General features: G+C 42.9%; 1 protein-coding gene and 1 long non-coding RNA gene across 6 annotated transcripts in view; one reads left to right on the plus strand and one right to left on the minus strand.

Annotated features, from left to right (window-relative positions):
- The window catches only part of GALNTL6 (polypeptide N-acetylgalactosaminyltransferase like 6), a 901,649-nt gene that overhangs the window by 812,060 nt on the left and 75,480 nt on the right, over positions 1-14,109 (plus strand). For all 4 annotated transcript variants that reach the window (XM_043545990.1, XM_043545991.1, XM_043545989.1 and 1 more), the window contains one exon: positions 6,211-6,328. In XM_043545990.1, coding sequence (XP_043401925.1) covers positions 6,211-6,328 — 118 coding nt within the window. The remainder of the gene's footprint in view (positions 1-6,210; positions 6,329-14,109) is intronic.
- The window catches only part of LOC122465705, a 167,727-nt gene that overhangs the window by 16,632 nt on the left and 136,986 nt on the right, over positions 1-14,109 (minus strand). The window lies entirely within an intron of this gene.

Here is a 14,109-nt window from a genome sequence, read left to right on the forward strand (position 1 = left end):
AATAATGAAAGACACTAGAGTGTTACAGAAACTGTTAGATAATATAAAAAATTGTTGTTACATTTTTAAAATCATGTTACATTATTATCATATTTCCACCATCTATAATGACAAATTGTAAGTTTATAGAAGTAAGATCTCTCCTTTATAGATTGCATCCTGAAAACTCTGTTCAGTGATGTCACAATTCAAAGTGTGACATGAGAATTTCTCCCATAGTGACAAATGGTCATTGGCGGCAGATATGGTATCCATGAATGAAACAGCCAGGAAAAATAAATGGGGCCCTGACCCTGCAGAAGTGCGTGGATCCTCATTAGGGCCTCAATTCAGCAAGCACATGCTTAAACTTGAGATCCCAGTGCAGAATTGAGACCTTAAGCAGCAGAATTCTGGGTAGTCAATTTGGGTTTACTAGGCCTAAGTTAAAATGTAAGTCTTAGTTATGTCTGGTGATGGGATATATTAATGCAATAGCTAGAGACACACAGAGTCAGGTCACTGATCAGAAAAGAGTTCCTGTCTGTACACTAGAATTTGCCTGATTAGCAATGGAAGGGGTAGGGATAAAATAATGAAAACTATATGATTGTTTCATGGGCTTTATACAAATATAAATTGTTTTAAAGTTAGTCTAAGTTTGACAGTGGCTCTAAAATACTTTCACTAATAAATTACTCATACTGTTAATGCAAAAATAGGGAGAGAATGGGAGAATGAACATTAAAGCAACAATGAAAGATTCATAGTGAGGATATAAGAATTACTGTACAAAAGTCTGACGGTAGTGAGAACCAAATTAAATCAGCAAACTTAGTGAGCAGAATTTTTTTGTATAAAAATATGATAAAAAAACAAAAACAAATGAGATCTTAGGCTCTGGTTAGACCTAAGTAGAACTTAGATGTCTGGTACTGGTGAATCTCTCTCAGGAAAAAAATAAGTGCTCTAAATGAATGCAATGTGATACAATTATAAACCTACCAGGCTTCAGAAAGAGGCCTGGAAAGAAGGTTAACCACTTCATTGCTAATCTTGGACTCCAGCATCTGTGCTGCATGGCATGTGGTATTATATTAATGCCCTATGTTCCATTCTAATCACAATGAAACATCATTTTTTACATTTTTGCATTTACTTAATGCATAGAATGATGCCAGAGGCAGATTTTTGCCTGATGTACGTAAGACCTTAGTAAATAATTCTGGTCTTTTCCAGGAAGAAGAATCATCATAGTTTCTTCTTACATTAATGCATAATTAGGAGGAATATTATTAATCATAATACAAGTCATATTGCATTTATAAGATACTCTTCTGCAGGCAAGGAAAGGTGATGCACCATCAGGAGAGCAGGCACATGTAGAGAACACGTCATCCCACTCCTGCTCCCCAGAGCAGAGGTCAACAGAGATACACTTTGGTGTGCTAAAGTGGCTCCACCAAGAGAAGAGAGAGCCACAATGTGCACCTGTCTATCTCTGCATAGTTAGAAGAGAAGGAGCAATGTTTTTCAAAGTATGGGAGACTTCTGGGTTCCCCAGAATCCCCCAGGTCTGGAAGATTCTTCTATAAGCTTTTAAAATTATTACTGTCTATGCTAGGAAAGCAGTCAGGGATCTCTCCCTTTATTAGCCATAAGTCATGGCTTCCTACTCCGCCACCAAATGGGCATATCATGAATCCTCAGGCTCCAGATCCTTCTCCTTATATTGGAGTAGGGCAAGGATTGCAAAGTCCAAATACAAATCATATTTCAGCCACAAGAGGTGCCAAGACCGTCTCCCATTTCTCCTCAACCATGAAGAAAACAAGACATCCAAATATTCTAAAAGGCCAAAATCAAAGAGAAAAGCACAGGACTGGTCATTTCTCCACACTTCAGACCAGTCTCACTCATTCACTATCTCCTACCATTAAGGAGCAGAACTTTTTTAGGACTTGAATGTAGCTAGTTGGACACAGATTCCGATGCAGATTCAGAGAAAAACCTTTATGTGTGTAATGGTCTGGTTCTTAGAGCTGATGGACCAAATTCTGCTGGACGAAGTATTAAAATGTGAGGTTAGGTAACTGGAATTTGTCTCAAAAAAGATGGGATAAGAAAATATTACTGTGACAGGAACCCTGGGGTGCAACCTGGGACCATGGCGCCCCCTTATCTCTCCAGCCTGGGCTGTCTCTCAGAATGCTTTGCTAGTGACAAGCAGCAAACCCCTCCAGGTGCTGTTATCACTCAGCACAATAGCATGTGGAGCCCCACACCCAGCAAAAAAATCCATGAATTCTCCCTGAGCCACTCATGAATCACGCAGAAAAAGGCACCAGCCAAATCCCCCCAGCTCCCAGCCTTCTACCTCAGAAATATACCATGCTCAAGACCCTTTCTTGAACAATGCAAGTTCACCACTTCATCAATGGAAAGTGGATATACACCAGCCTTTGTAAACCTGAGCAGATTTGCCAAAAACTTCAGGCAAACTCACTGGTAAAGATAAACAGTAAAACAAGTGTAATGATTACAAAGGAAAGATTTTAAGTGATTCTAAGTGATAGGCAAAAAGTCAGAGTGGTTACCAGCAGAAAAGAAAATATAAGGATGCAGTCTAAACCTTAACCCTTATCACACTAGACAGTATTAAGATGGAGCAATGTTCCCACCCTACTGGATCTTATAGTCCTTAATATACAGGCTTGTCTCTTAAACTTGGGCCAGTCTCCTCTGTTGGAGCCTTCCGTCTTCCGAGCATTCTTGTTGCTTGCAGCTTAGGTCAGGGGAGGAGAAAAGGCCAAGCATATGCCCACTGTGTTCGGTTTTTTACCCTTAGTCTATATCAGGGGTGGGCAATAATTTTTGCGGGGGGCCACTCCACAAATTTTGGTAAGTAATCACGGGCCGCACATTTCTACTATATTAATGGAGGGGGTGTGGGGTCTGGGAGGGAGTTTGAGTGCAGAAGGGAGCTCAGGGCTGGTGCAGGAGAGGGTGAGGGGTACAGACGGCTCCCGGCCAGCGGCACTGCAAGGCTCAGGCAGGCTGCCTGCTTGCCATAGCCCCATGCTGCTCCCGGAAGCAGCTGCGGCCTGCTGGCACGTCTCTGCGCACCCCTTGTGGGGAAAGAGGGGCAGAGGGTCGCCATGCACTGCCAGCACCCGCAAGCACCACCACCACAGCTCCCATTGGCCAGTTTCTGGCCAGTGGGAGCTGTGAGGATGGTGCTGGGAGTGGGGGCAGAAGTGTGGAGCCACCTCCCTCCCCCTGCCATTGACGCACAGAGACATGCCAGCAGCAACCGGCTGCAGCCACTCTGGGTGCTGCATGGGGCCACGGCTGGCAGGCAGCCTGCCTGAACGCCCCACTATGCCATGGGACTTTTAGCAGCCCGGACTCAGAGATCACAAGGGGGCAGAGGAGTCCAGACAGAAATATTAGTCATGGCAGGCAGACAGAAATTTTAGATGGGCTGGATCCTGCCTGCGGGCCATATTTTGCCCACCCCTGGTCTATGTGCTTGGAGAACACAAGTCCAGGCATGTCTGGTGAGCATTGCTGAATTACTGGGCAAGGTTGAGCAATTCCCCTAGCGTGGCCTTGTGCAAGTGAGTCATTGAATTGTAACTCCCTTGCTGGACAATGGCAGTTGACGATTGTTCGACACCCGCCAGAGGGTTGGTTATCCCCCGTCTTTGGGGAGCTAGTCTCTGGGCACTTCCCATATTTTAGTGACAATCATACAACACAATTCTCATAACTTCATATGCATTCAGCATCTTGCTCCCCTGGGGTGTAGTGTATCACAATTACTCCCAGAAGAGATGGGAGACAAAAGCAAGCCTAATGCATGATGTTAGGGATGTCCTGCAGAGATGGCCGTATAACTAGATTAGTTAGCACACTAAGCTATCAGTCTATATAGATATTTATACCAAACCCATCACCACATATGAAACTGTCCAACCAGGGGTCATGATTGGAAACAGTAAGAGGAAACCATACTAATTGGCTTCAGCTCCAGGAATTACAGTTGAACGGAAAAAAATTGTCCAGACTATCACTTCAGCCCTCTAATGACTGAGTGTGCAAGGTTGCTGTTCCAGTCTCTTAGTAGTTTGCCTAATTATAATAAATGTTGTGAATTTTAATGAACCAGCAATAAGCAAGTTTGATCCTATGTTATAGGTGTAAAGTCTGTATATAAGCTCTTGCTGCACAGTATCATTTGTACAGTAAATGCCTGCCAATTGTTTCCCAACGTGAAGTCCCTAATTAGACAAATGAAATCTGATTGGCTTCTTTGAATCGGGGGCTGGGGGGGGGGGGGGGCTGCCTTTTTCACTGTGTCCAGAGGAATGGTCATGAAAAACACCTGAATAAAAGCACTAAAGAGCCTGTGTGCCCCCCAGTGATTTCTGAGGCTCCGTTTCACATGCTTGTAAAGATCGAGTTATAAGCTTCCTTCGTGCAAGTTCCACTTTGTAAGTGGACATTGTGTTTTGATTATTTTGAACCTGAAGTCACAAGGGACCTGTTGTAATTAGAATTACTTTTGGTTGGAGTTGAAAATGTATTATAGCAGTGAAAAACCCCAGAGGAAGGTTTCTAATAGGATTTCACTGGATTTATTCATTTGTGGGACAGACAGTCAATATTTGAGGTACAAAAAGTCAATAAAAGTAAAAAGCCCATTTATATTCAGAGTATGTTATAGGCTGTGGCTTCGCCAGCTAACTATTGAATCTTTTTTCAAAAAGAGCTACTAACTACTTTGAAAAACGGGCTGTCTGGGGAAATACCTTACTTTTTATCCTTTAAAAAAAGAGGGCTTCCCACTACAACTTCTTATCATTTACAGAATAATTAATACACAATGTAATTTAATCTTAAGAATTAAACACTGCACAAAAACAAACTGTTTAGTGGAAGCAAGAGATAAAACCTCTATCCATCCTTTGTTCATTATCTGTAACGTAGAGGAGAGAATCATTTTCTATTATGCTTTCAGAATACCATGTGTAGGGGGATGCTCTGCCACTGTAAAGCTCTTCCTGCCATGGCATAAGAGGGAGGGAAAGTGCTCTGTGGGGAAGAATGAAGTAAGAGGGGATTATGATGGATCAGAGTTCCACTACACGTGATGCCATGCTGGGATACGATCTGAGCTCACACATCTAACAGAAGTAAGAGTAGAAGGGGGCCTTACTCTAACTTCCACAGTGGCTCAGTGGCCAGGGTCTGGGAGTCAGTGCTGATACCCTGTGACTGCCTATGCGCTCAGACACACTGGAGAATCAGGATCTCTGCTCCTTGACTAGATGAGTTATAACTCTTACTGTCAGATTTCCAGTACAAATACTCATGTTTGTGAATTTGAAACTCACTTTTCCATGAATGTTCTCTAATATTAACTTAAAACTTTCCTCCTGTAAACTCATTTGCTCTGTCATCTATGGAAAGTGAACACAAAGGAGTGAGAAAACAGTTAATGAAAATTCAGTTAATGTATTCATGTGAATATTCACCCCCCCCAAAAATTGAGGTATTCGCCTGAGAGGTAAATTATCAATGTGGGACAAATTTCAAGCAGATGTTTTGCTCCTAACCACTGTCACTGCTCTGCAGCCAGCCCCCTTCACTGTTCTGCTCTCTTTAAGAGAGCAACTGTGAAACTGAAATGAACTAACCTGTTTTGCTCACATATTAATGGGGGAAAGGGATGGGAAGTTCAAAAGTGCATAACTTCATATGGAATATGGGAATTACATGAAGCACTTTTACATGTTTCCTGAGTCCTTTTCCTACGAACAAAAAAAATCTTGATTTAGCAAATATAGCTGAATTGTTTAATAATAAAACTTATTTGTAAAAGATATCTGCCATGTTCTCCCACGCTATATTTTTCTTCATAAAATAGCTCTCAGCTGCAGTAGTATTTAAGCATCATAGGATAAAGTAGCTCTAGATGATGATTTCTGAGAGATTAGTCATGAAACTTTGATCTAGGATCCACCTTTCTCCAGCAATTTAAAACAACCTGACATCTATCCCCACCCCACCACCCTCCCCCCCCCACACACACACACACACAAACATATACTGACAATTGCTAGCAGCCTCATCATTATCTGTCAATGTGCATTGTTGATCTTCTCCGTTTTTCAGGCATGACATGATGGTGCCTGTCATTTACAATTTGTTTTAATTATTCCTCAGGTCTCCTGTTATGGCTGGAGGTCTGTTTGCTGTGGACCGAAAGTGGTTTTGGGAGCTGGGTGGCTATGATCCAGGCTTAGAAATATGGGGAGGAGAGCAGTATGAAATCTCCTTTAAGGTAAGTCAAGTCACTTCCATTTAATAGTTACTCTGTTTGGTATGACTCTAAAGGTTTGGGTTTTAGTTATCCGAACCCAGATTTGTGATGCGCTTTATCATCGTGTTGCCTTTATTCATACTGCGTATTGCTCCATAGTCAGACCTCGTTCTCTACAATATTCCTCTGTTTTATAAAGGAGTTTCCACTAATTTCAGTGGAAAATGCATGCCATAGATCCCTGAGGCCATACAAAAGTCAAATAATTGCATATTTCAGGCCAGTTTTTCAATATCCCATGATACTTTAATTGCATATTTGCTTTTGCGTATGCCTACCTTATGTACACAAGTGTCCTTTGAGTGTGTGCATGCATTTTTTATGTGCTTAAGTTGCTTATTTGCCCATGTCTAGTTGGCAGCCATAGTAACTTCCACAAGCACATCAGGTACCTGTATGCATTAAGTAGGTGTATGCAAATGTACCTAATTTAGAATATGTAATGCATTATGTTCAAAGATAAGGTACCCAAGGAATTAAAGACTTTGCCTTTTAGCCTCTTCACCATAATAACTTTCTCTTTGTAGCTAGAGTTTCAGGGAATAGTCAAATGACACATCAACATTACAGTTCACATTTAGCTTCAGGATTTTCCCAGCCTAGTTCTAAACTTCCACAAAGCACAACCCCAATTTACAATGGAAGAAATATAGTACATAAATCATAGACTAGATTGTACACCTAGCTACATCTGAGTTTCAGTGCTGGAGAGAACAAAGTATTGAACGAAATGCACAGAAGCTAACCTAGCAAGTCTGTACTCCCAACTGCTAGGCTGTTTTTAATGGGTGTTCTTAGGAACAGCTAAATGACTTGCATAACTGTGTTGCTATCATGTTAGTTTGAATCAGCTTTATATAAGAGCAAAATAAGACTGGAGGGCAAGAGAAACTCACAAGATAAATGGATGGACGGGTTGTTCGGATACACCAATTCTGCATTCTGTATACTCGTATACTCATAAGATTTTATTTGACCATTTCCCATATTCCTGTTGTTTGTCATTGTGAAGAATAAAATTGGAATGCAGCCCATTCCTCTTTGTGTAGAAACCATAGTAACGGCACTGGAAGTTCAGATACTAAATTGACCCAGCCTGTTTCGTTTTAGTGACAGATTTTTTGGAAACAATTATGTCACACTGGGTCCTATTTCAGTCATATCTCCTCATTCATCTCATTACTGTATATTTACCTTAGGTTCCTTGTCCCTCCTTATTAGCGTTAAAAAAAACATTAAACAGGATTTTGTAGCATTTGACTAGAAGGAATAACAACTTTCTGTTTGTGGATGTTCAACAAAAGCAGAAAGGTTCCTGCTTTCCATGGAATAGTGAAAGGAAAAATAAGATCAGCAGAGCAAGAGAAAGCAACAGAGAAATACTTTTTGATATATAGGTCATTAAGTGAGGCTATGTCTACACTACTGCTAGATCGACGCTCCGGTGATCAATGCACCGGGGGTCAGTTTAGCGGGTCAGTGAAGACCCGCCAAATCGACTGCAGATCGCTCTCCGGTCAACCCTGGTACTCCACCCCGAATGAGAAGAGTAAGATAAGTCAACTGGAGTCACTCGCCCATCGACCCAGTGCGGTGTAGGCACCACAGTAAGCAGGGGTGAAAGTAAGTCAGGACACTTACCGGTACAGGGCTGGGGCGGGGCCTCAGGCAGAAGGGGTGGGGGTTGGAGGTCAGCATCCCCCAGCCAGCCCTTCCAGGCTGCCCGGCCCACACTGCCCAGCGTTCCTGTGTTGATTTAAAGGGCCCGGGGCTCCGGACGCCGCTGCTGCGATAGTGGCAGCGGCATCCGGAGCCCCGGGCCCTTTTAAATCACCAGCCCCAGGGCAGCTGCTCCCTTTGCCCCCCTCCCCCGCCAATCAGCAGTGGGGTGGGGGGGGAGCAAAAGGGGCAGGGACATTAAAGCTCTGCAGGGTCCTTTGCCGCAACAGCATTTTAATGTTGCTGCCACAGCAAAGGACAGTCCTTAAAGCGCTGCCGCGCTTTAATGTCCCTGCCCCTTTTGCCTCCCCTGTAGGCGGCCCTGCTGGTACGGATCCTGCAGCAGGGCCGCTGACGGGGGAAGGGGCAGCACTTTAAGGTTGCTGCCCCTCCCCCACACCACCCCACCACCGGTCAGCGGCCCTGCCGGTATGGACCCTACCAGCAGGACCACCTACTGGGGAGACTGCCGTGTTAGTGCTTTAATGTGGGCTGAGTATGGGCCGGTGCGGTTCTTACTGGTACACCATACTGGCCCGTACCAGCTCACTTTCACCCCTGACAGTAAGTTAACTTAAGCTACATCAACTCCAGCTACATTATTCATGTAGCTTGGGTTGTGTAACTTAGATCAACTTACCGTGTACTGTAGACATAGCCTGATACTATTGGTACTCATGATTGGGAACATTGGAAAATAAGCCCCAATTAATCTTGAAAGCAAAAATCAGCCTTGGAGTTGGTCAGTTTTTGAGCATTATTGGATAATTTATTACAACACCAATGTTCTATGGGCAGGAATAAATAGCAATTCTACAAAATAAACCTCAAACATTCCAACAAGTGAAAATAAAAATTCTAAAACTACTTGATATACTAAATTTGATTTGCTGTGCCTCTATTACATCTATGATCTTGCGGTTATGGTTTCCTCACAGCTAAGCATTGTCAAGCCCAGTCAGCATGTGGACAAAACATTTGCGTATTGCAATGATGTATGTGTTTGGTACTGAACCTGTCTCGTTCACAAAGACTTCAGCACAAAGATATTTTGTAGGATCAGGAATATTTTTCCCTAGAAGTCAGTACTGAACTAACAGCTGCGAAACATGATGTTAGAGGGAGTGATGTGTCCCACAGATGCCAACTGTTGCATGAGATTTAAGCCTGACATTCTGACAATTTGTGACTGTCAAAAGTTCTGTGGGATCTTTAATGAGAGTACAGATAATATCCTGGCCAAATGCCAGTTTGAGTAATTATATTTAGCCTACCTACAGTTTCCCCTGAAGTGTCAACTAGATACAGCATTCTTTGCACTTCCTGTCCCAAATGGCTCTATAATATTGCTGTGTGTTGTTAAACTGTCAGGTTTCACCTCAGACTTGACTGCAGGTCAGTTAAAGGTCACAAAGTTGAAGATATGGAGTCAAATTTGAATTTTCCCATAGTTTGGGGTGTTCAGATCTGGAGGTTTGGTTCAGGCCCATCTCTAATTTCAGTGACAGATGAAGTGATCCCTATATATTATTTATAAATCAGTTTGAATAAGGCGTTGTAATCACTCAGATTTTTTAAAGTTTGCCTGACACTTGTTTCTCGGTTTGCAGGAGGCAACATGGTTCCCTTTTGTTAGTGTCAGTCTCCATGTAATATCATCAGAGATGGCAGAAGTTATCACAGCTCTGATATCGTGTTGATTAACTGAAATTTCAGAATCAGAGTATACCAGCATAATGGGTGGCTCTTGGGGGAGAGGGAACCATGCCTTGTGTCTTATACATATTAAGTCTTCAGAAAACAGTCTCCAGATTAATTTTTTTAATAAAAAATAATATATTTTGTTTTTCTGACAGTGTAACCCCAAGATCATTTTTTAATTAAAAAGATAGAGACTCCTGCTGATACTCTTCATCATGTGATAATATTTTTCAAGCTAGTGAACGGCTGGAACTGGACAGATTAACAATGCCTCTTTTCAGTAACCAGTAGGAAAGTGCTGTGTTACACTGTGAATACACTAAGAAACTGCACCATCTACTCAGGACACTCCCTACACTAACACAGGAACAAATCAACATACCCTTAGAGCCCCGACCGCGGTTATTCTATCTGCTACCCAAGATCCACAAACCTGGAAATCTCGGGACTCCCCATCATCTCGGGCATTGGTACTCTCACTGAAGGACGGTCCGGATATGTGGACTCTCTACTCAGACCCTACGCCACCAGAACTCCCAGCTATCTCTGTGATGCTGCTGATTTCCTGAGAAAACTACAATGCACTGGTGATCTTCCAGAACACACCATCCTAGCCACCATGGATGTAGAAGCTCTCTACACAAACAACCCACACACTGATAGAATACAAGCTGTCAGGAACAGTATCCCTGATGATGCCACAGCACAACTGATCGCTGAGCTCTGTGACTTGATCCTCACGCACAATTATTTCAAATTTGGTGACAATGCATACCTCCAGACCAGTGGTACCGCTATGGGCACCTGCATGGCCCCACAATATGCCAACATTTTTATGGCTGACCTTGAACAACGCTTCCTCAGCTCTTGTCCATCACGCCCCTTCTCTACCTATGCTACACTGATGGCATCTTCATCATCTGGACCCATGGGAAGGAAACCCTGGAAGAATTCCACCCCACCATCAACCTTAGCCTGGACCAATCTACACGGGAGGACCACTTCCTAGACACCACTGTGCAAATAAGTGACAGTCCCGTTAACACCACCCTATACCGAAAACCCACCAACTGCTATGCCTACCTTCATGCCTCCAGCTTCCATCCCAGACACACCACACAGTCCATTGTCTACAGCCAAGCACTGAGGTACAACTGCATTTGCTCCAACCCCTCAGACAGAGACCAACACCTACAAGATCTTCACCAAACATTCTCAAAACTACACAAAGAAAAAGGAGTACTAGTGGCACCTAGGAGACTAACCAATTTCTTTTTGCAAATACAGACTAACACGGCTGCTACTCTGAAACCTCTCAAAACTACAATACCCTCAGGAGGAAATAAGGAAACAGGTCAACAGAGCCAGACGTGTACCCAGAAGCCTCCTGCTGCGAGACAAGCCCAAGAAAGAAACCAGCAGAACTCCACTGGCCATCACATACAGTCCTCAGCTAAAACCTCTCCAACGCATCATCAGTGATCTACAACCCATCCTGGACAATGATCCCTCACGTTCACAGGCCTTGGGAGGCAGGCCAGTCCTCGCCCACAGACAACCCGCCAACCTGAAGCATATTCTCACCAGCAACTACACACCGCACCATAGTAACTCTAACTCAGGAACCAATCCATGCAACAAATCTTGATGCCAACTCTGCCCACATGTCTACACCAGCGACACCATCACAGGACCTAACCAGATCAACCACACCATCACTGGCTCATTCACCTGCACGTCCACCAATGTAATCTACTCCATCATGTGCCAGCAATGCCCCTCTGCTATGTACATCGGCCAAACTGGACAGTCCCTACGTAAAAGGATAAATGGACACAAATCAGATATTAGGAATGGCAATATACAAAAACCTGTAGGAGAACACTTCAACCTCCCTGGACACACAATAGCAGATTTAAAGGTTGCCAACCTGCAGCAAAAAAACTTCAGGACCAGACTTCAACAAGAAACTGCTGAGCTTCAGTTCATTTGCAAATTTGACACCATCAGCTCAGGATAAAACAAAGACTGTGAATGGCTAGCCAACCACAAAAGCAGTTTCTCCTTCCTTGGCATTCACACCTCAATTGCTAGAAGAGGGCCTCATCCTCCCTGATTGAACTAACCTCGTTATCCCTCGCCTGATTCTTGCTTGCATATTTATACCTGCCTCTGGGAATTTCCACTACATGCATCTGACGAAGTGGGTGTTCACCCACGAAAGCTTATGCGCCAATACGTCTGTTAATCTAGAAGGTGCCACAGGACTCTTTGCCGCTTTTACAGATCCAGACTAACAGGGCTACCCCTCTGATACTTAATAATTTCATTTTATAGATGGTAAACCGTAGACACAGTGTAATTAAATGATACCGTAAAGGGAACTGAGTTGGTGATAGATCCGCTATTTGAATTCTGGAGTTTCTGGTTCCCAAGGCTGCACTCAGTACACTATATCATGCTGTCTCACTTTCCTTTCTCCTGTTTTACTGTAATGTCTTGCCATTCAGAAGCCTTATATATTCTAGGGAATTTTTGCAATAACTTCCCAACATAATTAACACTGGTTCAGCTCCAGAAGCAAATTGGGAGCTCTTGTGAACACTGGTCATTGGCTGCTGTTGCTGTTTTAAGAACTGTTCTCTCACCCTTCTAAAAGATCTAAGTGACACTGGGTGAATTTTGGCTCCTGTTGAAGCAAATTACAAAACTCCCACTAATTTTAATGAGGCCAGGCTTTCAACCCTAGTGTTTAAAATGCTGGCAGCAGCCAGTGGCCATTTACAGCAGAGATCCCAGTTCTGGTACCCCTGAAATAATGTTAGGAATATTCAGAGGATTTTTTTTCAAAGTTTCCTTAGTTAGTGTAGATAGAGCTAGGAATGGGCTTTCAGGAAGCTGTTCCTCTTACTAATTGGAAGAGGCCAGAATCAGCCTTGGAAATGTATATGTACAATCCTTTCATCGATTTTTATTTGAAACACATCATAAAACTAACATTTCATGATTATATCTTCTCTATTTTAGAACTATTTATTTAGTTTGTGAGCAAATTTAGTGCACATGAAAGCAAAGAACTAACACCACTGCTTAGACTAAGGTATAGCTCAGACTAGCACTGTGCAAGCATTGCAATAGGGTCGTACAGATCCAGCATTGAATCTCACTGCTGACTCGGTTTCCCCTTCTTGGACTTCTTAAAATTTGCATAAAGACTCTTGTAATCTGGAATCTGCTTTATTAAAACTTCACAGTCCAAATGTCAACTGAACTAAAGTCTTTCTCTAACTCTACAATTTCTTGGCCTCGTGCTGACTGTAAAGTTCTTTCACAAATCCCAGGTTCTGCTGCCTGGCATTTCCTCAGTCCTCCTCCACTAAGGCTTTTGCCTCTCTTAAGGTTTCTGCCCATCACTGGAAGTAGCTCCAGCAAGATCTCTAGCCCCATCCTTTCCCCTAACCTAGGCTCACCTGCAGGAACCGACTTGCTCTCTGCAGGGCTTTCTCTCTCTGAGCTGTTTCTTAGTCTTTTAAGCCAAGAACCAGGTGGTCTGCAGACTATCTGATCCATGGCATCAAACCCATCACCTGGGAAGCAGCTAATTAGTCACAATTAGTGATACTAATTAGTTAATTTTGGAGAGTTTTCAATGCCTGTGGCTTTACCGCACACAAATGCTGCAAAATATACAAGGAATACTCCTATAATCCACACTGATCAAATAAGACAGCTAGGTTTATGTTGGAACCACAATTGTCCAATAAACCGTATGTTCAGAAATTTAACTAGAGGTGGGTCTTTCTACAGAAAAATACTTCAGTGTAATCTGTTCTACGTGAAACTGTCAATTAACCCCTTCATAGCACTCCAGTTAGGTATTTAATAAAAAGCAAATTATAAATGCCATGCAAATGTATATTTTCACTACACATGATGCAATAAACAACCTAAATTCCAGTCTTGCATCTCAACAGTTAAGTTGTTGGGCAAATCTGTAAAATCCCAATGGCTCCAAGAACTGAAAATGAAGGCAGTTATCTTGACGGGGTTGCTATGGGGTGTACCTTTGTGTGAAATGGGTCCTTTGCAGGTGGCGAGGAGCAGAGCAGTGTCCAGCCCTGTGGTGTTTCTAAACCCTGAGCTTTCAAAAATAATGAGTCAGGATCCAAAAATTTATGATATTGGCTTAAAAATAACAAAATTGGGGTCTCTTTATTTGGTTTCCTTGTTCTGAGCCTTCAGTGGGTCATGTTTTCCAGCTTCTCGCTACAATAATAGGGGTAGAAACTTCCTTTTATTAACATAAAAGCTCCGTGTCTCTC

The sequence above is a fragment of the Chelonia mydas genome, chromosome 4 (genome assembly GCF_015237465.2).
Source record: "Chelonia mydas isolate rCheMyd1 chromosome 4, rCheMyd1.pri.v2, whole genome shotgun sequence".
NCBI lineage: Eukaryota > Metazoa > Chordata > Testudines > Cheloniidae > Chelonia > Chelonia mydas.